We start from the raw sequence: 27,655 nt of genomic DNA, 5'->3' as shown, positions 1-27,655 counted from the left end.
GCTTGTAAGTCTGCTTGTCGGCCTGCTTTTTCATTATGGCCGACGCGTTCTAGAACCTATGAAGTTGCAGAGCCCCTCTCTCTCAACATGGACTCTGAATTCAGTCTCAAATTAGCAAAGCACAGGTGTGTTATCGACCTAAGTTCGATTTATACTTACTAATGGATTTGGAAATGCCTGCTGGTTTTTTTGGTTTCATTCTTGACATCTGGTTTCGATTTTGGTTTTGGGGATTGAGTTTTCCTCATTTCTTATATAGTTTTGCGACTGCCTGTGGTTTTCCTTCCTTTTCAGTGGGTTTTATTTTGGTCTTGTATGTTTTTGGAGATTGGATTTTCCCCATTTCGTGAATAGTTTTGGGAATGGCTGTTCTTTTAGCTGCTTCTCCATGGATTTCAATTTTTGTCTCATTAATCAAAGCATATTTGGACGAATGTTTTTGGTGAATTACAATGGCTTTTTTTGCTAATGGATCCCGGTTTTGCTTTTGTTAATTGACGTACTTGTTTTCTTATAATAATTGCTAATGGATTCAATATTTGCTAATGGGTTTTTTGCTAGTAGATTTCAATTTTGGTTTTGTATTGGATAAAGGAACCCTCTTTTTCTTCTTCTTTTTTCTTTTTTCCTTTTTTGGGTGAATGGATGGATCTAATTAGGATCAGTAACAAATCAAAAAAAAATTTGGTGGTATTTGGGCCTTAAATTTGAATTTTATTTCTTTTGATTCTATGAATTTGGCAGGTTTTACGAGCAATGTAGCCTGCCATTTTTCTCTTGTATTTCGTTTGAAGTTTTGTATCACATTAATGTAAATAGATGGGCTCAATATGAATCAAGAAGTGTGTGGAATCTTAAGCTTTTTGTTTGAATGCAATTAACTCGTTCATGTTGTGCTTTATTTTGATTATCTCGTAATCCTATGAATTTGATGGCGCACTGTGAAATTTTTGTTGAGTTACATAAATGTTGGTCATAAAAGCTGAGATTTCTACTTTGTTATGTCATATTTCATTTGCTTGCAATACCATTGGGAACTTTCATAATTTATCTTTTATGAGAATCCTCATTCCTCTAAATACTACTAAGCTACTTTAATTTGTGTTTAATTCCTCACTTTTATTTTGAGCAATTTTCCATTCTGTTTTGGTTTTTAATTGTATTAGAATTGTTGTTTTGGTGATGCATTTCAGGGATTTTCTTCATGGTAACGTAAACAAAGGTTTATATGATGCAAGATCAGGGCCAAGGATCACCATATCACCATAGTACAACATCTTTTCTGCAAATGCAACCCTAATTATATCACAAGTCGTTTGGTGATTTTTTCATTGATACCAAAACCCTAGAAAAGAAGTTTGAGTTAACCTCATCCAAACAACATATAACATGATTGGGAGATAGAATGGAGTGTGCAATAATACCTGCCAAACAACAAAAAAGTTAACATTACACAGAATATACCAGTTTCAGATATAGCAGTATAATTGTGATAGAATTAATTGTCGTCCAAACAGACCCACAAAAGTATGACTTTGTGTTACTTCTTCCTTGTATTTCTCTTGCTTCCTCAAGAGATAGCATCAACCTGAGCCCTAGCACTCCCCTAAACCTTACATTCCTCTCCATCCTCCTCCAAAACTACCTAGTTTAGGCTCCTCGTCCAAAATCAGGGCTATTCAAATACCAAAACCAGGGTCATTAACGTTCCTCTCACCCCCCCCCTCCTGTCCCCCCTAGTTTAGGCTCCTCGTCCAAAACTAGGGCTATTCGAAAACCAAAACCAAGGTCATTAATGTTCCCCTCCCCCGCCCCCCCCCCCCAAAAATAGCCCATCATCATCCTCCTCGACATTATGAGAAACCATAGAATTTCTTGATCCCATTTAGGTCTTTCATTCCATTCCATTATCTTCCAATGTCGGTCTCTGTGGCCGCAGAATGGCAGATCCTCTCGAGTCATTACTACCAGAAGCCGGAGTTATACTCAATGTGCTGGCGCAACATGGACCTCTCCCGCCACAAGCTCGCCTGCGCCCCCTTTGGTGGGCCCATCGCGGCCTTGCGTGATGAGTCAAAGATCATCCAGCTCCTCTCAGAGCCCGCGCGCCGCAAGCTCCAAATTTTCAACGCTGCTGGCATACCTCTTGCGTCCACTGTCTGGGACCGTCCTGGGGGCCGCCTCGTTGCCATGGCATGGACCGACCACCAAACTCTTGCTTGTCTCGTCCAGGATGGCACCCTCTTCTTTTATGACATCCATGCTCACATCCTAGAACCTTCCCTCTCAATGGGCAGAGAGTGCAGGGAGCAGAATGTGGTTGAGTGTGTGTTTTGGGGCAATGGGGTGGTTTGCCTTACTGAGGGCAATTTGATATTTTGTGTGCCAGATTTGAAGGATCTGAGGCCATGCAAGTTTGCAGACCCGGGGCTGGAGGAGCCACCGCTGTGTATGGCAGTGATAGAGCCAAAGCATACGATGTCAGGGAATGTGGAGGTGCTGCTGGCAGTGGAGGATTACATTTTGGTGGTGGAGGAGGACGTGGTGCAGAGGGTAGGGGAGGGGTTGGGCCCCATTCAGAAGATGGCAGTATCCCCCCATGGCAAGTACTTGGCCGCATTCACCCATATCGGTAAGTTGGTGGTGTTGTCCATGGGTTCCTCGATGGAGCAGGAGTTGGATTCCTCATCAAAGATGATAGATTTCTCGACAGTACTGCTCGAGTATGATTGCGAGGTTAGCTCATGCTTCTCTCTCTCTAAGTTGATCATGGAGTAGTCTGTTTACCTCTCTTTCTCACAGGCTCTCTCGTGATTGGGAATGACACTGTTTTAAGTGCTTAAAATTTGTTGACTTTGTGCTTTCTTATGTAATATGTTAGAATTCAAATGAATCTATTGAATTTTAAGCTGTTCAGTCTTTCTAAGAATGATTTCTTCCAAAATTTCAGGATACATTTTTTGTGAGTCTTTTGGTCAGGACTTTCCTATTTTAACTGACTATCCCTCTCTCTCTCTCTCTCTCTCTCTCTCTCTCACTGAATAGTTGTGTTTGGTTTTATTTTTTTCTAACCATTAGTTTTAATGCAGTTTGTATTTGGGTTATCTTTTTTGTAAGTTTTCATATTTGAATAGTCCTCCTTTCTTTTGGGTTCAGTTATACTACTTGTGGAAAGATTGGGTGTCCATCTGGTCTTTGAGTCAAGTTTGGCACTACTTAATGAATGGAATTGGACTTTTCACTTGCTAAATCTACTTGGAAAAGGTTTTAGTTATTATGTTGAACTGAATCAACCTAAATTGACTTCCACATTTGGATGGGTATTGTTTCTCATTTCTCTGTAATTAGAGAGAACAAATGTTATTCCCTGAATATTTTTCTTTAATGGTTACTGTTATTCTCTAAGGGTCATTTTGGATGGACCGCTATACAGATTTTGTACTGTTATCGTCCTCTGCTTGTGTGGGAATACTGCCGCAAGTCGTTTGTCTCCATAGCTTTTGGAACCCTGCTTGTGTAGAAACTGCCGGCAAATAGTGGCTATTTGGTAATAGCTGGAGGAAGAAAAAGCCTGGGTTTTCCCCATCTTTTATAATAGTAGAAGTCACTATATTCTTATTGTATATGCACATCTTTTTTTGCAGACAGCACTCCCCCCTGAGCATTTGACATGGTGTGGATTGTATGGTGTGCTTCTTTGTTGGGATGACACACTTTTGATGGTGGGATCTGGTAGCGATGCAATCAAATACTCGTATGATGAACCGATTATCCTTATTCCTGAGTGTGATGGTGTTAGGATCCTCTCAAATTCGAGTATGGAATTCTTGCAACGAGTGACTGACTCTACTTTGTCTATATTTAAAATTGGGAGCACCTTACCTGCAGCCTTGTTGTATGATGCATTGGATCACTTTGACAAACATAGTGCCAAGGTACTTTCTCCTGATCTTCTTTTTTAAATGGATGATTCTCTACTTGGCCTTGGATATTATATGGACATGCTTGCAAATTTGGTTGTGTAAACTTCCTTATGGCGGTTGACAGTACAAGTAGGTCTTGGGAAGGGAACTTTCATAAAATTAGTAGCTGGAAATATTTTATCCTACAAAATTCATATAGTTCTTTTACTTAAAATTGTAATTCATTTATTTTTGCTTTCTTCATTTTTTGAAATTGCTGGATATGGTTTCTATAGTGGTTGTATTGGAAATTTAGTTGAAGTTATGTTTACAAATAGAAGCAAACAGTAATACTTGATTATATTCCTGACTTCAATTAGTGGAATATTCAAGGTGTAGAATCCATCCTGACTTTCTTTGTTGTTTTTCATTCAAAAGTGCAGGTTTGATACATTATTATGTGGTTCACTTGGTTATCCTTGTGGTTGTGGTACATGAGTTGGTTCAAGAAAATTTTCTGTTTGGCCTTATCCCAATTAATTGGGGTTGGCTAAAAATTTCAGTTTGTCTATACCTGATAAAACTGCTAAGGACGAATAACATTTCTCTTGAGAACAATGGCTACACATAGGATTAGGAATGTACTGCTTTTAGGGTTATAGAGAATCTTTTAGCATCTGCTAGATAATTTAAAGGGAGCACATTTGTTAGATCAAATTGATATTTTTTCTTATAATTTACTAAAATTTGAAATATGTACGATAAAGTAATAGCTTCAACTCTGACACAAGTTGAAGAAGCTGAAATATACAACAGAGATGATGGGGCATTTTCTCAAGTAGGCATGGGGAAGAAATCCTTAGCTGAAAGCACCTAGTGTGTAACATCTATTCGCGAGTAATCGGAAGATTTGCTTGCTTCTCCACAGATATGGTAAAAAATCTCTGGGAATATTTATGCCGTCCCCCATAGTGAAGGGTCTCTTGACCCCCCTCCTAACTAATTGCTTGTAGTTCATACTTTCAATTGTGTGAGAGCCCATGAAGAACTTAGACAAGATCACCTTCTGCTTGCTTAGAGATGCTGATGCAGGTTGCTTCCAGAGAACATAAGTTTCACCCTATTTGGGTGTTTTGATGCCTTTTCTGTCTTCATGACCCATTTGATGACATCTACCTTTCAATATCCTCTAGTATGAGGTTATTGTAATGGTCAGCAATGCTGTCCAAGTTCCAAAATGAAATTAGGATTCTTATACATCAGTACCTTTCCTAGGAACTTATCTCAAACTCCTTTAATATTATCGCTTGTGCTTTAACTTTGAGCTTTTTGCCCGTGTATTAATTTTGGGTCTCAGACCCTGCATTCTCTTTTGTTATTCGTGGAGAGGAGTCCAAGTTGCCCCTAATTCAAAAGTGAAAGACTGAAATGACAAGAGGAGATAAGATGGTGATAAAGGTATGTTTGATCATCACCATTCACATGATAGCTACCAATGGTGATTGATAAGGCTAGGTCTTTAGCTTCTCTCAACTCTTGGATTGCTCAATGGATGGCCAAGATCTAATCTATGATAAAGTCCACACTTTAAACCTCTTGTAAAAGGGTGTCCTACCCTACCTCATTAACTCAATTCTCTCTCCCACTTGTTGTTCGTTAAGAGACCACATTCCCCACTCTCATTTCCCTTGCTTTTTCCTCTTGAGTTGTTGAGCCTCCTTAGAGAAAAGGATAGTAGTCTTCATCCCACCATGAAGGTCCAACTTGAAGGTTAGCCATGCACCTACCTTCCATTTGGGTGGATGTGCTGCTGCTGTAAATGGCCATTACAGTAAGTTAAGGCCCACTGCTGCTGTAAATCCCTATTACAGTAAGCTAAGTAATCTCATTTGTTCTCTTTTGAACTTCATTTATCATACCATTTGAAAGTCCTATATGGTATGAATCCATGGCGTGGTTTTGATCTTAATCTTTCCAAATTGTTATATCTTTTATGCTGTTGTAAATCAGGCTCCGTTTTATCCATAACAGTAAGCTTGAGGTGTGTGTTGAACATTGGGTTGTGGCGCTTTGATCCCATATGGTGCGTGAACACCTAGAGCACATCCTAGCTTCCATACTACATCGTTTGAGATGGTTTTGACCATGTTTCTCCCGTTTAATGCTCACATGGTCTTGTGTCCCATGTGAGGTTCATTTTGGCCAATATATGATGTGTGAGTATTTGTTAGTGTGGCATGTTGTTTATGCTTCTCATGATAATTCTATGCCATCCCTCTTGCGCTATCGAATAAGAGTGGTAACAAGGGTTGTACCGAAACCGTTGCGGCAATCTCACGGTGATTGAGAATTAAATCGGCTTCTCAAAGCCATCAAACTCATGCATCCTTTATTATATTTGCCTTTTATTTTTCTCAGCTCGTTTTGTGAATTGGAAAGTGTTGTAATAGAGCAACGCTCATCATTGCAAAGTTGTGATTAAAAGTTATTTAGTGGAAGACACTGTATTTGTAATTTTTGTACTTTCTAGTAATTGTGGGGATTTCGCAAAGGTTGGTAGGCTCTTTTGGGAAGGGATTTTTAAAAAATTTAGTTTGTATACCTTGAGTGAAACCCTGGTACTACTTCAATTATGGGGTTGAAAAGGGAACCGTTCGAGAGAGAGAGAGAGAGAGAGAGAGAGAGAGAGAGAGAGAGAGATGAGGGGTTTTTTGAGGGGGGGGGATGCGGTGGTTGGGTGGCCATGTGGTAACAAGGGTTGTACCGAAATCGTTGCGGCAATCTCACGGTGATTGAGAATTAAATCGGCTTCTCAAAGCCATCAAACTCATGCATCCTTTATTATATTTGCCTTTTATTTTTCTCAGCACGTTTTGTGAATTGGAAAGTGTTGTAATAGAGCAACGCTCTTCATTGCAAAGTTGTGATTAAAAGTTATTTAGTGGAAGACACTGTATTTGTAATTTTCATACTTTCTAGTGATTGTGGGGAATTCGCAAAGTTTGGTAGGCTCTTTTGGGAAGGGATTTTTAAAAAAATTATTTTGTATACCTTGAGTGAAACCCCTGGTACTACTTCAATTATGGGGTTGAAAAGGGAACCGTTCGAGAGAGAGAGAGAGAGAGAGAGAGAGAGAGAGAGAGAGAGAGAGAGAGAGAGAGGGACGAGGGGTTTTTTGGGGGGGGGGATGCGGTGGTTGGGTGGCCATGTGATGGACACCCTCCCCAATGCCTTTTTTAGGTTTTAAGAAAAGCTTTTTTTATTTTATATTTTTTGAGAGAGAGAGAAAGGGGGGGGCATGTGGTGGTTGGGTGGCCACGTGCCTCCATCGCCATCCCAAATGACCTTTTTTGGTTTTCAATAAAAGACTTTTTTTATTTGTTAGATTTTGTTAGGGTTGGTAAAAATGTTTTAGTATAGTTTTTCTATAGAAAAGTTTTTTTTCTTGTTTTTTTTTTTGGGTAATTGGACTTGCAAAAAAAATTCCAAGGGAGAGATCTTACTTTAAAAAAAGAAAAGACAATTTGTATTTGGGCTGGGCCGGGCTTATATTTGGGCTGGCCTAAGCCCAGCCCCGAAAGCCTTCTGAAATCCGTTTTCAGGCTGGGCATGGGCAGGGCTTAAGAAAACTTTTCCGGGCTTCTCCTGGCCATGGCCCGAAATCACGAATTCCGGGCCGGGCTGGGCCGAATCACGCTTGTTGGCAGCCTGAATGGCATGTTTCATGTTTTAGGGATTTACTTAAATGCAAAGTCAGGATCACTGATGAATGATATAAGCTATCAAGCTAGAGAGTTTGTGTGACTTAGTTTACAGCTATTGGCCTTCATAATTTACGTGGATTTCCTTGAGAATTTGAACCAAGGATATTTTGTTGATGGACTAAGGTGTATTATAGGGTAACCATATCACTTCATGCCTAAATGATCAATACCATCACATTGTGAATTGGAAAACGTGCCACTTCTTAAAATGAGATAGGATACTTGGGTGATCTCTGTGGAACTTGGCACACTATGTACTATATAGGTCTTTTGTACATTGAAATGTATCTGAAGCCTTGGGTATGGTGCATGTAATGTAAGGCATCGTTGAGGTTGAAACCTTTGTGGAAGATCCTTTAACGAACTTGGAGATCACTTGGGAAGATGTGCATATGGGGGGTCTTCACAGCCCTGCAGGTTTTCTTGTAACCCTTTAGGAGTTCCTTCAATTCAAGAAATTTTGCTTTTAGAGGAGAGGCATTCTTCTGTTACTATATTTTTTACTTTGCACTAATCAATTGGTCTGGACTTATGGAGACTTGGCTGTTTGTAGAAATCTTACAACAAGTTTCTGATGGAGTATTTTGTGCACTTCATTTGACAATGCACCACTCTTCCGACATATCATCTCCTTGCCTATATACCCTACTTTAAGCATTTGTTTGGAATTAGTTTCAGAGTTTCTACTCTAATCGTTTATTTGGCATTTTTTAGGGATGTCTCTTGTGCTTGACTAGGTCTTCAGGGAATCTTTGTTTCTGTTTTGAGAATCCTTTTGTACGTAATTAAGTGCGATCTTTTGTGGTGATTAAATATTTGGTCCTGGCCATAATTCATGAATGATATCCATCCTTTTCGCTGTTATTCTTTTTTTTCTGTACAAAATTTTCCTTTGAGCTAATCCATTGGTTTCTGACAGGTAATATTAGAGTTGAAGTTGTGTGTGTGGTTGCTTTGTACATCAATCCATCTATCCATCTTGTATATCATGCCTCAAGTGCTGTAGTATAGGAATTATATTTGCTGTCTGATTCTGCTGGCATGGAACTTCTATAACTTTAAGTGTTGTTGCACTCTGTAATTTCAACGTGCTGCTTTTTTCATGCATAAGCTTTTTACTAGAGCTCTTTTGGCACATGTTGGTCTTAATTAAATATGACATACTTTGGTGACAGGCTGACATACTTTGTTCCGAAATATGACATACTTTGGTGACAGGCTGATGAAAATTTAAGATTAATTCGCTCCTCCTTGCCAGCGGCAGTTGAAGCTTGTATTGATGCTGCAGGCCATGAATATGATATTTCACGCCAACGGACTCTCCTAAGAGCTGCCTGCTATGGTCGGGCCTTCTGCAGGTGGGTCTTCCATGGCATTGCTTGACACAAATAGTAGAGGTGTTTCTGTACTTAATTAGCCAAGTTCATCTTATTTTATCTAATCATGCTATGATAGTGTTGGCAGAGAAACAAGTACATCCAATATCTTTCGCTAAATATGAATTTCCAATTGGGCTTTTTGAATAGCTTTACATTGAAAAGTTTCATCATTGCTCTTACTCCTTTTTTACATAGGGATTTACGATACTCACTTGTCAATTTTAAATTCTCTTTTTAAGAGGTTAAAAATCATGGTTCTCTAATTTGGGGGATATTTCTACTGGCTACAATGCTTTCTTGCTTGGTAGAATAGGTAAATATGCTTGTTCCTGCTAGGTTAAGCTGTCACATGTTGGTCATAATTTTGTTGAATTTGGAATTGTTGTTGTTGCCTCTCCCGTAAAATATGTTATTCATTGAATCCAAATCGAAGTTTTTTAAGCTTGTTCATTATGTTTAAGGCATCTCTTTTGGGTATGTATCATGAAATAACCAAAAAGTTGTAAAATATATTTAAAATATAAGTCAAATTTTCTCAAAAAATGTAAGGACATAAAGGAGGAGAAAATGTAATAGCCCCTTATATATGGTTATTAAGAAACAACTCTCCGAGATGAATAATTCTAAGGAGCTAGAGGACCTGGGGAATGCACATACTGTTAGGTTGCAGGAGATTTCAGTAATGGTTCGGTACATGCAGGACATTCCAGTTGTCTCTTTGATATGTTAAGGGGCATGTTGTTTGTAAGTGTTCCCATTTTCCGAAGCATGCGTTAGATCTGGATCTCCTGTCAGCATGCATATCAAGGACTGAAATTGTTATGTCAGCCTTGGATACCAATATGGATGAAGTCATAGAATCTAGTGAATGGGCACAGAGCTCATGCTATCTGCTTGGTCAGGAATGATGCATTCAGAAGGTTGATCCTAGTGTTCTTTGATCTGTCTTTATCAATCTGTCTGGGGTCGTGCTCTTTTTCCTTTTGTTTTCTGATATTAGGAGATTGTTTTGGTTGCTCATTGTCATGTTATCCTTTTAGTGGTTACATTTGCTATCACTTCATGAATCTCTTCTTTTCCCTGTTATCTTCTATCTAATAAGTCGATTACAACAGAGAGACAAAAAACTGCACTTTTTGAGTGATCAAGATATTATCTGTGTAGAGTACGTGTTGTTGATGCTTAACAGTATTTTCTTCTGATGCACGATAATATCTAATATGAATTTTGTTATGCTTTGTTTAAGGTAGTTTCATGTTTATTTTGCTTCCATCCTACATCTCTTTTCTTCATGCCAGGGAACCTGCATTTGCTGTAAAACTGGTCCAGTGTTTCATGAGGCATCTGCTATTTATCATATAGATTTGCATACTCACTCTTTTTCTTTTTCTTCATATGGAGACCTTCATGCTTATTCGTTTTCTTTTTCGATACAGCTTTTATTCTGTTATTTATTTATTCACTTTTCATGCTCTGTGTTTTCTATTCTTTTGGTCGTGTCTGTGGCCTTCGATATCATTTGCCTAGAGAGTCTTTGTCTTCTGATATGTGCTCTCGGTAATCATATCCAGTTGGCTTTGGCAGCCAGTTCCAACGTGACCGATTTCAAGAAATGTGCAAGACATTACGGGTATTGAATGCTGTGCGGAATCATGAAATTGGTGTTCCTTTAAGTATTGAGCAATACAAGGTAAGCATGTTTAATGGGCTTTATTTTTATGCTTTGTCGAACTAATTGCATTCAAATTATTATCTTATGCATGCATGTTGATGTGTATGGGGATAGGTGCTCACACCACCAGTACTGATTGCTCGGTTGATTAATGCACACAAACATCTTTTGGCTTTAAGAATATCAGAGTACCTTGGCCTTAACCAGGTAGCTTATTTATTTATTTATTTTATAATGTGTCTTTGTAGCTATGTAAAATGTCTTTTTTAATGCATTGATTTGATCTTTATAGTGAACTAGAAAAAGAGTCTCAATGAATCTTATCTCATTTCTGTTACTTGTGCTTGTTTGTAAGATTTTGCTGACATGTATACATGTATACAATATAGGCAATTATGTATTTATGCATAATTGCCTATATACTAGCTCCTGGTTACTGGTCACCTGATGGTTTACTTACGTAATATGCTGTTATTGCAGGCTAGGTAAAAGACAAATCATAATACACTGACATAACAAGCATGGATTGGATAACTTGTAAATATCAAATCTTTGATAAAGCTTCAACTTCTTGGAGTTTCTTATGAATAGAGAACAACTAGATAGATTTTACTAAAACCCATATCATCAACCTGGAACCATTTTTGAAATTGGTGTTGTTTGTCTGTTCTTGAATTAGTGCTTTGGAAAATTGTCATGGTCTAGATCTTCCTATCTCCAAGAGAAGTGTGCATTGGACATCTTGAACAAATACCGCTTGTGGTTGCCAATGTTATCAAGAGCAGTTGCCTTGTCTTCCCTGTGGCCCCTTCAAAGTGACGCTTGTGGAGCTTTGCCTTGAACAGTGTAGGAAAACATGGACTCGGGTCAGGCCTCAGAAGGGTCCGAGCCTATTCATGTCTGGCTAACTTAGCCAAGTCTGTCAGAGACTTGGCCGAGTCTAACACAAAAAAGAAATAATGGGTACTGGCCAAACTCAGCAGGTTTCCATATGTATAGTTCCAAAGTGATTTTGGACTCGCTGGGGTTTTGTAACAATGACATCAAAAAGATATTGCAATTTTCATCAGACTGCTGTCTCGGCTGCCTGGTGAGAAGTTACTTCAGGTAGAAAATCCACCTACTGTTGAGGGCAAATAATAGTTTCTCTTGTTGAGGAGGTGGAAAAGGGTTTGGTGGGGTTTACAGCTCCCAAGTCCCTTTGATATCAAAGAAAGATGGTGATAAAACCTTTAGTTTCTTTAGATTTGCCATTTAAAGTTTTGATTGTTGAATTACACTTGGTCTAAGAAGGGTGAGGACTTTAAACTTTCCTTTAACCCGTCGTAAGCCCGGGTAAAGGAAGTGGGTTGTGTTTGGTAGGCAACCAACATAAAACTTTGCTAAAACATTCCATGAATCCTAAATCTATGCTATTGGCTTATGCTAGGGCGTTCCCCATAAGCGACGTGTTGTACCAGATAATGAGAAAAGATATGGGAATTGATTGCCTCACTGAGGATATGGCAGAATGGCGGACCGGGATTCGTATAGCCGACCCCAGATAGTTGGGAAAGGGCTCTAATGATTATGATGACTCTTGAATTACACTTGTTTATGCATAGATTGTTCTTCTTGATTTGTGGGTTATTCAATTTAAGTAATCATTATAGGATATGTAGGCTTATGATCAATTTACACTTCCATGTATGTTTTTTTAAGTGAACTTGACAGTATATTGAGAGTCTAAGAGCACTTGTATAATGTATGCAGGATTGTATACTATAAGACTATTCACTTTTGGTACAAGGAGGTTACAGTCATCTTTAATTGTCAGAAATGAAATCCGATAGCTTGGGATGTGTCATAAAATTCAAGAAATTTTTTTTTGTGTGGATTTCGTGCCCAATCAATGGTAGATCCCCAACTGCTTGATTTCACAACTAACATTAAATAGTAATTATGATCTCCTTGTGCGAAAAGAAAATGGACTTATTTTACACTTTTCCATGTAAATACTAAAAAACATTAATACTATTTTTTGTTTTATGCTTGAGATGGCATATTTTTTAAATCTTTTCAAATTAACACCTGCCTTAGAATCCAGGTACCTGCTTGGACCCTACATGGTGCCTCTAGGCAGCTTGGCCCCCATAGCGCCAGAGGTTGGCCTCTCCCTTTTGACTTTTATTTTTTTATCTTGTCATAATTGGAAATAGTTTATTTATATAAATTGGTCCAAGAAGAGTGAGGATCTTAAACTTTCCCTTAACCCATCCCAAGCTTACGTAAAGAAGGTGGGTTGTGTTAGGTAGGCAGTCAATGTAAAACTTTTCATGAATCTTGAATCTACGTTATCTGCTTATGTTAAGGTGTTCCTCATAATCACTGAGGGTATGTCCCTTGATAGAATGTAATGACGGATCAAGATTCGTGTAACCGACCCTAAATAGTTGGAAAAAGACTCTGATGATGATGATGAGTCTACTTATATCAATATCAATACTATCTTTAATTAGTTAGATTAGTCACTTTTGACATTGTCCATAGCTAAATCTACAAATTCCATGTGAACAAAAGTATGCGTTGGTAATGCCTAAAGCAGATTATGGGAGAGAGAGAGAGAGAAAGAGAGAGAGGGAGAGAAAGTGAGAGGGGAAAAGAGAGTAAGGGTAAGCCGTCGGTCCGAGGGGGTTAGACGAGAGAGAAAGGGGGAGGGACCGGCGGCGTAGACACCAGTCTAAGAGGATAGGCGAGAGTGAGAGAGAGAGAGAGAGGAAGGGGGAGGGGCCGGTGGCTAGAGGGTACGCGAGAGAGACAGAGGGAGAGGGAGAGTGAGAGAGAAAGAGAGAGGGGGGTTAGACGAGAGAGAGAGAGTGAAAGAGGGATGGACCAACGGCTTAGCTGTCGGTCCAAACGAATGGGTGAGAGGCAGAGAGAGAGAGGAAGAGAGAAAAGGGAGAGGAGCCGCCGGTTCGAGGGGGGTTAGACGAGAGAGAGAGAGGGAGAGGGAGAGTGAGAGAGAAAGAGAGTGGGACAACGGGCTTAGCCCCCAGTCCGAGGCCGAGAGAGAGAGAGAGAGAGGAGAGCAAGGGAGAGAGAAGAGAGAAAGAGAGGGAGCGGGAGCTTAGCCCCTAGTTTGAGATCGAGAGAGAGAGAGAGAGAGAGAGAGAGAGAAGAGAGAAAGAGAGAGGGATAGGGGGTTTAGCCCCCAGTCTGAGACTGAGAGAGAGAGAGAGAAAGAAGTGAGAAAGAGAGAGGGACTTGGGGCTTAGCCTCCGGTCTGATGAGTAAGAGAGAGAAGGGAGGAGAGAGAGAGGAGGTAGGGTTAGTTACGTAGTGTGGTGCGTGGGTTTGGATTGGGGGCTAGGTTGGTCCTAGCCTTCTTGATGTGTCCTTCAAGGTGGGTTGAGTCCTTGGTGTGGAAGTGAGGGTGTAGGGTTAGAGTTTATGGACTAAGGACTATAGAAAGTAGGCCTAAGGTGTATGGGAATGAGGATTATGGAAGATGGGAGTGAAGGGTTCTAGGTTGGGAGTGAGGGGTTCTAGGTTGGAATGGAAGGTTCTAGGGGTAATCCTTAATGGGTGAAAGTTTTCTCTTTCCTCTCTTTGGGGTTAAAAAAATAGAGACCAAAAATCACAAACTAAGGGGAAGCTCAGTGCATTTCATTAATTTTTCCAACACTTTGAACTTAGGGTTATAAATGAGCATAAGGTGCTTATACATCATCCCCTTGAAACAAGGGTGGATGACTAAAAGCAAGCCAAATTATAAACAATTACACTTTTATAGAATTAAAAATGAATCCCGTTTTTGGGGCAAAATGCCCCCACCTAGAATCATGGAAATGATCGGATGGTCCCCAAAAAGGCTTCATAGACATGGTGATCATTTGGGGCCTTTTTCAAGCATTTCCAGCAGCCTTCTGATGAAAATAATATCGTAAAAGTGACGGTCTTGACTAGACGATCGTTTTGACATATAATTTGATGAATCAAGGTTTCGAACCCTTCTTAAAATCCGGCGAAAGATGATACATTTTGAATGCTCGATCATGTCCGTTTCTTGATGTGTTGGGTTCATTCTTTCATCATAGATTGACGGGGAAGCCGCCACGATCATTTCATGAAAAAAATCGCTCGATTTGATTGCCGGGTTGTCACTTTTCGAATTGGGGAACTCGCCAGTAAACGGAATTCCAATCGCCAGAAAATGTACCTTTTTATAACCTCAAAATACAATGTCTTTGGTCTTGAATCACATGTGATCTTTACCTCAAATCGAAGCCGTCGACGTCATGGTCGCAACGGACCCATTTTCAAGACGATCCGAGGTCAGGGCTTCATGATACGGCCACTTGATCAAAGGGATCTCCTTCTTTCAAAAATCTGCAATACATGAGTTTTTTTTATGCCACTTCTCTCTAGGATTTCTTTTATCTCGGGGCGTGCCTTGGGCCGTGCCATATAGCAAAACGTAAGAGTAGGCGAGACGAAGAACCCTCTGAAATTTGGGGTCGATTGGGCTTAAAATGGAGAAGGTATGCCTCTTGGAAGATGATCCCAAGTTCACAAAGCACAATTTCCATTTTTGGAAACTGATTCATCGAGGGTGCACCAGAATAGTGTAAAACCTACCTTTTTGGGTTATGTTTGCCCTAGAATGGTCCAGAAGCTCCCGAATGGGTTGAAACTTGATATCTGGGGGTTTTCGGACCTTTGAATCCAATGGAAGCAGTCTGGTACTCATCTGAGACCCCGATAATAGGGATGTAGTTATGAGGCACTTTTTTAGCATGTTAGGAGCAGGATTTGAAATTGATTTTCTGTTTGATCTGCTTTAACCTCATTAGATTGCTATGAAACTTGGCGGGTGTTCTTAGGGAGTCAAATGCCACCCCCACATGCTTTTTGGGACCAATCTGACACCTTTCAAAATTCACTCAAAATCAAGGTTTATTCAATCAGTGCTTTCGTAGTTTGTAGGTATTTTGTGTACCTTTGGATCTAGGTCGCAACTGGCTTCCTCTTTATTCTCACCGAGGATACAAGTGTCGAAAAATACCCTACAACAAGTATTACTCTGGTGATCTCTGAAGATCTCACCATGTCTTGAAGATTCAAAATTGTGAAGGGAGCAACCATCGACATTATGTTTGATAGATCTCTCCTCTTGTGGTTGCCAAAGACTGTATCCTGTGATTGTGGGCGTGAACTGGTGGGATATGATTCTCCCCCACCATACATAGAAGTTTGCTATTGAGAACATAGTTAGCAAGTCGGGAACTTTCAATAAATTGGCTTACCTTAAAATCGGAAAAAATTCGTTTTTATTTTAAAAAGTCGGATGAAAAAATCAGATAAAAAATATGGATCGGCAAAAATACTTCATGTAAAGATATCGCCAATATATCGGACTAGGCTAAAAAATCAGAGTAAAAAAAATCGGATAAATACATATAAAAAAAATACACCACATCAAACCTACTTAAATACATATAAAAAAAATACACCATATAAAAAGAAGCTAGATCAAGCGGATATATTACATGGTTTGATAGCAGTTTCCCCTTCTCTCTCTAGAAATTTTTGGATTCACAAATTTTCGGATCAAACCTCAGTGAAATATCAAACCATTTTTTTTAGAGAGAGACGATTAACACTACTAAGAAACCTCAACTTTATCTTATTGGGATTGATTATGGGAAAGATACCATAATTCCTGATCCAAGATGAGAGGCAAAAGCTATCGTATTTTTTGGAGCGAGGGACTTCAAGAAGAAACCCAACTTTATCTTGGGTTTTGAAGAAGAAACCCAGTTCAGGTTTATGGAGGGTTTTGAAGAAGAAAAACCAATTTCCTTTATTTTTCTTCTTTTGGTTGAGTTAGATTTCTCAAAATCCTCAATTAATCTCTTTACACTAGGCTTTAAATTCATCCGTCTTTGGATTAAATGCTTTGAATTTGAATTTTGCAGAGATGATTCTAGGGTTCCAACTAAGAAAGAGTGAGAAAGATTCAAGTCCATTAGAGCTCGAAATAGTGCTTTACAGGCTTGATTTAGCTTCTCTGCAACTTCATCACCCACTTCCCTTCTTGGAACCTCAAGGTCTGCCATTGATGCAAATTCGAAGCACTGTAATAGTAAACCAGCACAGGACTCAGAGCCACCATTAAAGCCACTTCAAAGCTCCATCAAACCAAAATCAAACCATCTTTTCACAGAGATTTGATAGAGTTCTTTCCAAAGGGGGGGAGGGAGTGTCCAGTTTTGAGCAGGGCTTTTTCATAGAGGTTTGATAGCAGTTCTCCCTTCTCTCTCTAAAAATTTTCAGATTCACTAATTTGTATCGAGTCTTTTAATTCTGTTAAGACGAGACCATTTTTTCACAGAGGTTCTAGTGACAGAAACAAGGCCCTTTTCATTTTTTTTCACAGACATTTTTTTGGACGCATTTTATTCGCTTTTCAAAAAATCGCATTTTTAACGGTATTATGAAAAATTTACATTTTTTGGACGAACTTTTCAAAAAAATAATGTTTAAAACGTTTTCCAAAATGCACCGATTTTTTGACAAATTCGGCGATTAGTCGTCGAATTGCTAACTATGATTGATAATGAGCTAAATTTTTGGGGGTTCATAGCCCAAAGATTTTGGTGGCTTTGATATGGTCTTCAATATCTTGGACGGAGGCATCCTTGCCATTTCCTTTCCAGCCAGAGTGTCCATATCGTGGCTATGATTGATGCCCGCCCTAGGGAAAGACCAGTGAAAGGGTATGGTGGTGAGAAATCAGTTTGAAAGAGTTGTTATGTGGTCTTCAAAGTGGCCCATCACCTATTGAAAGGATTTGAGCAAGGCAGCCCAGAGTTTCATTGTGAAAGGACATTTAGGAAAGGTGGTGGTTGTTAGATAGCTCTGTCTTTCTGCGCATGACGCATCTATTGGCAATTTGCAATTTGCAATCCTCTTCACTGGAGCTGGTCTATGATGAGGACGATGAGGGCTCTTTTGGACATTACAATCCAGTTAAAAGCTTGGATTTATGATGGGACTCGAGTGAGGCCGGCTTTTGGAGTCTGTTGACGGTTTGTAGAACAAGGAAACCGTGAACTTACTAGTGCTAGGAGTGGACCAGGTTAGGCTCTGGATGCTTACTAGGGCCTCAATAAAACTTCTAGTCTTTGAGACATAGGTGTTGGTATTGGGATTGGGATCAGGAGCGTGGGATCGTGATACGCTGGAAGCTCCTTATGGTCGGGATCACTGTCCATACACCCTAAATCTTTGGGAATCTTGATCTTGACATGTTGGGGAGCTGGATCTCAACCTTTTAGGATTGCATGATAATTCCAACGGTTCAAGACCCATCTAAAAGCATCTTTTTCCTGTTTGGAAAATATACAAAACATGATTTTTTATTTTTTATTTAGAAATTGTTAAATTGTATTGATTTGGGAGGTTTACAAAAGAATGAACCACCCACACACTTGGCATTCATGTGTCAAAAACCCCTTACGGGGTCCAAAAATTCTATACATGCTCAAGTATATAAGTAAAACAAAATGTGCTGTCCAGAGCTCAGAAAGATGTCAAAGTGTCCTACGAGTTCAGCTGAGAGGTGCCTTCCTTAGCGAGGGCATCTGCCACGGCGTTAGTCTACCTCCAAGTATGTCGCCAGACCATGTGTGTGGCTCTGCAACGGTGGAAACTCATCAAAGATATGTTCCAATCCCCATGGGCAAAGGGAGGATCTAAAAGCCCAAGCTATTACGTTCTTCAAATTCCCCTCTACAATCAGTCTTGTGCCCCATGAGGGGTCGAAGCAGCGAAGTCCCACCAGAAGGGCTAAGGCTTCAGCTATTGTGGACTCTGCAAATCTCGCGAAGTGGGAGAAAGAAATAGTGTGGTGCCCCGGAATCTTTGAAGATGTCCTAATACCGGCAGGGCCTGGGTTGCCAAGAGAGTAGCCGTCAAAGTGAAGTTTAACTTGGCCGGTCTCCAAAGGAAGGAATATGCGAGCTGCTCTGAGGGAGAGTAAGTTTCTCCAATTGAGTTGGAAGTCCGAGAGTGAGCAATGCTTGACGAGGTTATGGTTCTTAGCCCAGAATATAACAAGCAATTTAAATTTATCAAATAGTACCATTAGGTGCAATTTCTCCACCCTAAATGTGCAATTGTTGCGCTCCAACCAGATCACTCAAAGGGTAGCCGCAGTCTCTGCGTGCCAAAGATATCATCTCCTTCATCTGGTCCATGGAGGAGAGAGGAAGGCCTCGAACGGCTGACTAATGGATGATGGGGTCACCCAGGACCAGCCAATGAGCTGAAGTAGGTGCGCCCCCACAGAGAGCTGGCTGTAGGGCTGTGGATAAACAAATGGGCATTAGTCTCCTCTTCTTCTAGGCGCAGTGCACCTATTAGGTAACTAGAGACCACTACTTTGAAGTTGGTTGATCGTCAAGGCTCTCTCAGAGAATGTGATCCAGTTGAACATTTGGATCTTGGTAGGAACCAAGGGGAACCTGAACATTTGGATCTTGGTAGGAACCAAGGGGAACCTGGCCTTCGGCATGGCGGAATGGAAAGGGGGTCGAATGAAGGGTTCTGTAGATGGAGGAGATAAAGAAAAGGCTTGTAGGGGTCCCAATCATTTTATCATTCCCCTCAAAAGACAAGAAAGTGGAAGGAAGGAGGGACTGGGAATTCAGGAAGGGCAGGCCACCCGTGCTCCATATTTTTAAAGAGATTTTTTAGATTAGCAGGCCATTCACAATTTCATGGACCTTCGTTTGGCGTGAAGCCAATTCCCTAGCTGATGCCCTTGTTAAGGAAGGTGCATCGAGTCCTAATGTTGGTGGATCCACCTGATTTAGGGTCTTACTCGGTTTGGATGTATAAATTTTTGTGTATCCCTCACCTTTTAGGTGAATTTTGTATATCGCTTCCTTGTGCGGGAGAACATTTTTGTACTTGTACATTATTATTTTTATAATAGTTAACCTTATCTCAAAAAACAATTCTAGGAATTCGGGATCAGTTAACAGCCTCTTGAATCTCAGGTACCACACTTGGTGATGACCCACCGTTTGGAAACAGTCATCTATCGTTGCTTGTGGGTTCTACTTTATAAGGAAAAGAAGCGGGTATCGGTCGTTCAGTGGGGTTTGGCTGAGCCACATCCTGCTAAAGTGTGATTTTCGACAAGGAAAATATATAGAACATGATTTTGCGATATGCATACTCTTTTATTTTAAGGGATATGCATTTAAGACTTGTTTCCTTAAAAAAGATCAATCTAACATGATTGTGATTTATATTGACGGATCCCTAAGGGCTTGGGATCGTGTTCCCCCTAATATGGCAGTGTATCCCACCCTGGGCCCAGCTCTAGAAGTGCGGGATTGCCGAGATTGCTACCAAGTTGAGAGATCCCAGGAACGATGATTTGAAGTGAGAGAATTAGGTCCTGTATTTCATCGTCATTTTCTGTTCTATGGCCTTACATTGTATTTCTAGATGTTGAACCTCTTTATTTTTTCCTAATGGGAAAATTTCTTGAGTCTTTACTAAATCTTCATTCCCAAATATAAACACCTGGATTCCTACTGTTAACTTCCTCCAAAAAAAAAAAAAGACCTGGATTCCTTTGTATTTTTAGTCAACTAGCTTTAATAAATATTAGGAAGGCAATATCTTCTAAAACACTTATAACAAGAAGAGAAAAAGTAAACTGGCCTAGGATTACTAAAATGAGTAAAGTTTCAAATTTTCCAAATTAAATTCTAATATCCGTGATCAAAATTTTCAGCTGCATTTCAATCAAGATTTGAGCCACGAAACATCCAGGTAAAAAAGAAAGCATAGAGCTCAGGGTTGTAGATCTTTAAGAGATTAATGCCTGCATTTTGGATCTATTGGGTAGTGCTAATGCTGAACAATTGATTCTTGATACTCTCTTTCTTGCCCTAGAATCATTTGTTCAATGCTGGCATTTGCACATATGGTGTTGTACTTTTGTTATTGTAGTGATTACTGTAGATTTATTTCAACTTTAGAAAGTCTTTGTAAATTTATTGCAATTTAGGGATTTCTGGAACATTTGTGATGAAATTTCCTAGAGGATAATACCTTCTGTTCAATATATAAAGTAATCTTATGTTCTCATTAATTTAGTAGATGTTTCTTATTTCCAACTCAATTTATCGCTAAGCATACCAAAAATTTCTTTAAATTGCTCTACTGGACTATTAATAGAAATTGCCCCAGTTATTATCCTACATCAACTGTAAAATTTTCTAAAGAATATCTAGGAGTTCCTCCTTAATTATATCCCAGAGATCCTGCAAAATAGCTGCTGAAACAATTAGGTCTAGGAGCTTTATTCCTTGCTAGCACCAGTGCTTTATCCTGATCCTCCTTTTCTTGCATTGGCATTTTGTTGGAGTACAGATTACCTAAGAACAATCTCATCTTATTACTGCCTTATTCCTTAGGAAATCCACTGACGTTTCTTGCTCTTGTTCCCTTCTTCTTTTTTTCTCTCTCGAGTGTGGGGAGTGTATGTTTTGGGTCAATGAATCTCTTTTGGTTCCAGTGGGCTTATATAAACCAGATTTCCTCTTACATTCTCTGGTTTCTACCCAAATTAGGCATGGGCTAACTATGTTGAATGGGGAAACCATGTGATTAGTGAATCAGTTGGCTCACTTAATTTCAACCATGTTTGGCTGTAAATGACAATGAATGCACATTTTCATTAAAATACAAATGGCCATGTGTTAGATCTTGACAAACTAGATTGAACTCAAATCTGTGGTTGAGGGTTGTTTGGCTTCATTTTTTGCGTCATGGTGTGCCCCTCAGTTGAAATTCACTGCCAAACTTCCTCTCTTTCTACAATAAAAAATTCGTACTTCTCAGGCATTCAGCCCTCTCTCTCTTTGCTACTTTCCCCATTCTCCAAAACCTTCTTCTTTCTCTAACCTTGGAAAACTATAGCATCTGGTTTTTGAATTCTATAACCTATATGTTTTGTGTTTTGTAAGTAATTGTTAGAAATTTATAAAAACATTGGTCCTGATAATCAAAAAATTACATTATATTTAATTATGAAAATATGAAACAAAACGTGGGGGCTTACTTGAGAAATTTAGAGGAATGCCTTTTCTGCTTTTATATGGATTTTGGGCAACACAAATGCTTTGTAGTTTTCTATTTATGCAAGTTCATGGGGTCATAGCAACTGCTGCCTTCTTATTATGCATGAGTGGATGTTTTGTACTTTTGTGTACCGCTGGCTTCAAAGAGTAACCAACTCCTGTTGTTCAAAGAATTGTCATGGGAAATGTTAATACATTTGATATTATTCTTTGTTGTACAGGAGGTGGTAATAATGCATTGGGCATGTGTGAAGATAACAGCTTCAGCAGGTATTCAAGACGTGGCACTCCTTGACATCTTATTGGACAAGGTTTGTCATTTTCCCCTGAAGCATTTTGAATTTCATGTAGAGATTTGGTTTTCCTTTCCACTTGGTCCCAGACTAAATGAACAGAACTAATACGACGAATGCTTTTCCCTTAAAATTTGTAACCATGCATTCAACATAACCTGGGGCTTTGGATTATCGAATCCATTTTAGTAGGATGTCAAAACTTACAATAAAACGATCTGCGAGTTTCAGCTGAAAATATGCAAGGACATATCTTATGCAGCAGTTGCTGCTCATGCCAATCAAAGTGGGCGCCGAAAGTTAGCTGCAATGCTTGTTGAATATGAACCACGTTCCTCTGAGCAGGTTTTTCTTCTCATGAACTCTCAGCACTTGATTCCTACAGTGTGATAGTTCTTGGTTTTGTTGGATTTTCACAAAAATTTTATGAGTCCATTAACACGAACCTTGTCAGTGAGGAATTGTTGTGATTACGTGGGAGGAAAGCTTTGACTTTTTTTTTTTGAAGCTGAGCTTTAATTTCTTTTTTGATAAAAAGGACTAACAGTTAAGAGGAGTTTTATAGGCGGTCTTTTTCTTCTCAGGTACCTCTCTTGTTGAGTATGGGAGAGGAAGACAGAGCCTTGAGCAAGGCAACCGAAAGTGGGGATACTGATCTTGTTTATCTCATTCTATTCCATAGTTGGCCAAAGGTATATCTTCTAGAGAGATGTAAATAATATTTTGCATTAGATAATTGTGTAAATTAATGTAGTTTTTCATGGATTAAGTGAAGTAGTTTGTTACTCCCTTGAAATGGCATATTTCTAGTTATTTAAAAGTGTTTTGGATGCAGAAAAGCCCACTGGAGTTCTTTGGAATGATACAGATGAAACCTTTGGCTCGTGACCTGTTCATCTCCTATGCAAGGTATTACAATTTTAGAATCGGGTCTTCTTTTACTGAACATTCGGAATCAAGAATATATATAGTGTTCCAATTTTCTTTCCAATGTTGTGAGTGTTCTCCTGCTTGTAGGTGCTATAAGCATGAATTCTTGAAGGACTTTTATTTGTCTGCTGGAATGCTTCATGTAAGTTCAACTTCAACTGATGTCCTTTCCATCACTAGTCACAATTTTCATAGGGTTTTTTGTTGTATATATTTGATGATTCGGCAAGAGGTAGATGTGAACATTAAATGTGGCAAATGCGTAAGTGAACTACTTACCCAAAAAAATAAATGCGTAAGCGAACTTAGGGACCCCTGCTTACTCACAAGATTAGGTTTCTACTTTAGTTTTAGACGATTATGTAGAAAATAACTCTATAGAGCTGATAGCTCTTTTATTTCTCAAAGACATCTGCCTGTCTCCACAGCATCAAATGATGCATCATATTACATTCAAACTATCATCTTCCAGATGCATTGTGTCGGAGATTCCTAGAATTTCATTGCCCCACCAAGAAGATATTTACCCTTTGATTGCATGGTTACCACGGCTCGAATTTATCTGATTACACAGAGAGGAAAAACTTTCCAAACTGTCCCACTAAAACCTTCTTTAATTATGCCCATAATTATTGAGACCCCCTGCCCTAACCCCCCCTCTCTTCAAGTCCAACACACACATATTACAGTTCCCTATGAGAAATATCTCCACACCTTCTTAACCCTGTTTTGAGAAGCTTCACCAATGCTGTAGTCAAAAAGTGTTTGGCTGCCAGGAAGTTTACACTCCAGGTGGCTCCAGAAGTGCCAGGTGGGCACTTGATATTGTAGGTAGGCAGTAATTACTGGGTAAAAAAAAATTGAACAATGTAAATAACTTCAAAGAAGGTACATGCATATAGGTTATGCTGTTAATGTAATTATAAGTATGGATAGATTATAAAGCCCCACGTTTTTTCTTTTGATGGCAACACGTCATGGTTCATTTGTCAATCGGTATGAACATTTTTATTTTTCATTATTACCCAACTAAGAATATATGAATTAAAAGAAAATAATTCATAAAAGAAAATAGGAGGTAGTAGTCTAATGGGTTTCGCGCCCTTAATAGATTTGCTTTTTCCTGAGGTGAATGCTTCCTGCAAAACTTATGACTAGTTACACTTTGAAGGGTAGGAAAGTAAGATTGAGACAACCTTTTTGAATATTATGATTGGGGCATTAACTGCTGCATTTGGGAAATTGCCTGTGTGCTCCGAAGCATTTTATGGAAACTCAAACTCTGAGACATTTTAGAGTGTGTCCCTTGTCCTAATATTCATATAGAGTAGGTCAGAATAGAACGCTACTACTCAACAAAAAATGTGCCACTTGTACGTGGCATGTTGTCACTGTTTCAGACTTTGTGGTCTTCCACCACTTAGCCAGAGATATGGCACTCATAATCGCATTTTATCACTGCTTCGCATTTTATCACTGCTTCAGACCTTCTATTGTTCCTGTTTATTTCAGTTACAACTTTTTTTAGCAGAAGAAACGTTTTGCTTTCACAATTTCAGTATGTTGAGTGTGCCAGCTTCTGGATGGTCATAAATACTGGGCATTTTGCCAGTACTCAAACAAGGGTTCTTAGACAGTCCTGAATTTAGTGGTTGAATCAAAATGTAGATGCTAGAATGATACAGGAATTTTAAGAATGTTTGGAATCAGTGCTTCAGAAGTTGCTTGCATTCCTCAACTGATGGGGAATTATAATGTAAATATCAGTTGCCATTATCATGGGTTAAAGTTAAGTTCTGGGTGGTCCTTATGTTATTTATTTTTCTGTCCTTAAAATAATCAGTGAAAATATGTATTCATGATTTATTGTCTTACCCCAGCATCAGCTTTATGATTTCTCATAATACTCTTATTCTAGATCTGATCAAAGGTAGTTTTTAATACAGGATTTGGCGTTCCTCTTATGGAGGGAGTCTTGGGAGCAAGGAAAGAACCCTTTGGCTAGTAAGGGATCACCTATACATGGACCACGAATAAAGCTTGTTGAGCAAGCTCATAATCTTTTCTCAGAGACTAAAGAGCATGCCTTTGAGTCAAAGGCAGCTGAAGAACATGCCAAGCTGTTGAGGTAAATTATTACTGCTTGTGAACTGGAGAGTCTGAGCAGTTACTGATTTTAGTCTAGCTGACTGTGAAATTCCAAGTATTCCCTGCTTAACAAAAGGATATGAGAGAAGGTTGGAGTTTCTGAATTTCAGATTCTTTGTTGCTATGTTAATCTTGATGTATGGTTAGGACTGCCACTCAACTGGGTCTTTAGGACAGGCTATAATTTGTTCTATGGCCATGTATTTGTTGGATGAAGTCTCTTTTTCAAAACTTTCACTTTTCCTCAAGAAAATGCTCCAATTTAGGACATAAAAGCCCCTTTCCAAAAGGAATGTTCAAAGGGTGGTGGTTCACTGGCACTGATTTTATTGCCCAAATTGGAGAAACCATAACCTAATAATTCTGGAAATCCTGAATTGTAGACAACATAAAAGGTGTTCAATTTTCTTAGACCTACGACCTTTAAAAGCTTTCAAACCCTGAAGTCAGTCGATAGGCTCTTATAATCCTACTGCTTTCTTCCTTTTATGCTTCTTAATTCACTAATACTGGCCAGTTAATCTGAATATACTAGAGTGCAGCATGAATTAGAAGTTTCCACAAAACGGCCACTGTTTGTTGACTCTAGTGTGAGTGACACAATTCGGACATGTATAACTTTGGGATATGAACAAGCTGCTGCTAAAGTCCGGGCAGAATTTAAGGTTTACAATTTGTGTCCCTTATACTCCATGTTCTTGGTTCAATTTATTTTACTTTTTTTCAAAAGAATGACACTGGATGGACTTTCATTATCTTATGCTATTTTTAGGTACCGGAGAAGAGATGGTACTGGCTGAAACTATTAGCTTTAGCAGCAAAGGGAGACTGGGATGGCCTTGAGAAATTCTCCAAGGAGAAGAGACCTCCGATTGGTAAAATACCCTTTCTATCTTTAGTTTTGATGGCACTTAAATTAGGTCGCTGTGTTCTTTGTTATATCTCTTGATAATTGACAAATGCTAGGTTTTGCTATTATCAAGTTCTACGATGAATTTGAAAAGCCTTATTCTGTATTCTAGGCTGTCTTTAAAGTTAAATGGATATACTAAATTCAAACCCCTGATGGCTCCATTGGCTAGGAAATGGCAGTTTTTGTTCTTTATGATGTATGAAGTGTATTTGGTATTTCATTGCAAGTGAACTTCACGAGCTGATCTGAAGTGTTAAAACCCGGTTTATTCTTGTGTCTGCAACAACATAAAATAGTTTTAGAACCATGGAAATGAGAATGCTCTTCTGAGTCTGAACTCTATAGCCAAATCGTACTTCTTTGGTTCTCCATTTCGTGATTCTTTATTAATCGTTCATCTTGGTGAGCATGTGTGCATGTGTATGTGTTCTTGGTCGGCCTCAATGGTTTTCTCATAGGCACACAATTTGTTTTGTGTGAAGCAATAATATATACTTGCAAATGTTGTCGTTTGTGGAACTTACAGGTTACAAGCCCTTTGTGGAAGCATGTATTGATGCTGATGCCAAAGGGGAAGCTCTCAAGTACATACCAAAACTCACAGATCCACGGGAGAAAGCTGAGGTATCACTGGACAGCTTATTTAGTTTCTTTTGAGATAGATGTAGTGATTTTCACTGTTTCGTTGAACAATTCGGTTTCCAGTCATTTAGATTGTTACAGTAGAGATGAAATTATGCTATAATCCAATGGATTATGGAGCCCTGTAGTCCATGGATCTGTCCATGGAAATGATGGATGTCGATGGAAGGTTTTCTCTCATCAGAGGTGAAATAGGACAAACTTGTTCAATTTTCTGCCGCACCACACCCATGTTAATGTGTATACCCATTTGCAGAGAGAGAGAGCTTTCCTCACCATTCTTTGGTGACTGCTGTGATTTATTTTTTGTTATCATGTTATTGAAATGCTGAATATCCTGGCTTGGGGCTGTTAACAGTTTTATGCACGTATTGGGATGGCAAAGGAAGCGGCCGATGCTGCATCTCAGGCCAAAGATGGTGAGCTGCTCATCCGTCTCAAGCAAACGTTCTCCCAAAATGCAGCTGCAACTGCCATTTTCGACACGCTTCGAGACAGATTATCCCTTCAAGGAGTGTCATAGTTATTGATTTCTCTCCTCATTTTTCCCCTTTTAATCCGATCCCCCCCTTTTATTGTTGATTGGTATTTTGTTTTGTTACATTTCTGCTATTTCATATCTCTGAAATGGCTTTGGTTTGTGAAAGTTGGAATGGCTTGTGAAAGTTGTCAGGATCGTATGTTTCTCTTTTGGAATGGTTTGTGACATAGCTCGACTTACCTATCTGTGTAAATGGATTTAAATTAGAAGGTGGGGAACCTGTTATTTGATCGTCTTTTAAGAAGTAACTCATGTGTTATCCTTTCTGGTCACTGTCCTAGTGATGATTATCGCCAATAATTTCAATTTGTCAGTTTTTCATTGTAA

At 39.2% G+C, this 27,655-nt stretch overlaps 1 protein-coding gene across 6 annotated transcripts; it reads left to right on the top strand.

Moving 5' to 3' along the window:
- VCL1 (vacuoleless1 (VCL1)) lies at positions 1-27,655 on the top strand. 6 transcript variants are annotated; one of them, XR_016045078.1, is made up of 17 exons: positions 1-125; positions 1,194-2,736; positions 3,645-3,935; positions 8,885-9,024; positions 10,630-10,735; positions 10,832-10,924; positions 12,804-12,861; positions 22,083-22,172; positions 22,386-22,499; positions 22,739-22,846; positions 22,990-23,063; positions 23,172-23,226; positions 25,031-25,212; positions 25,768-25,897; positions 26,005-26,107; positions 26,672-26,769; positions 27,146-27,655. XR_016045078.1 is itself a non-coding variant. In XM_006854595.4 (16 exons), exons 2-16 carry the CDS (start codon positions 1,918-1,920, stop codon positions 27,308-27,310), a joined length of 2,568 nt encoding a protein of 855 aa, XP_006854657.1. In that variant the 5' UTR covers positions 1-125; positions 1,194-1,917; the 3' UTR covers positions 27,311-27,655. The 6 variants fall into 6 exon arrangements, 5 of the variants coding, with proteins under 5 accessions (XP_006854657.1, XP_088708747.1, XP_020529347.1 ...); XM_006854595.4 differs by lacking the exon at positions 12,804-12,861; XM_088852621.1 differs by lacking the exon at positions 12,804-12,861 and having other exon boundaries at positions 10,617-10,735.

The sequence above is a fragment of the Amborella trichopoda genome, chromosome 11 (assembly GCF_054954075.1).
Source record: "Amborella trichopoda isolate Santa Cruz 75 chromosome 11, AtrichopodaSantaCruz75HAP2 v2.0, whole genome shotgun sequence".
NCBI classification, from domain to species: Eukaryota; Viridiplantae; Streptophyta; class Magnoliopsida; order Amborellales; family Amborellaceae; genus Amborella; species Amborella trichopoda.
This window is presented reverse-complemented; position numbering and strand designations above follow the sequence as displayed.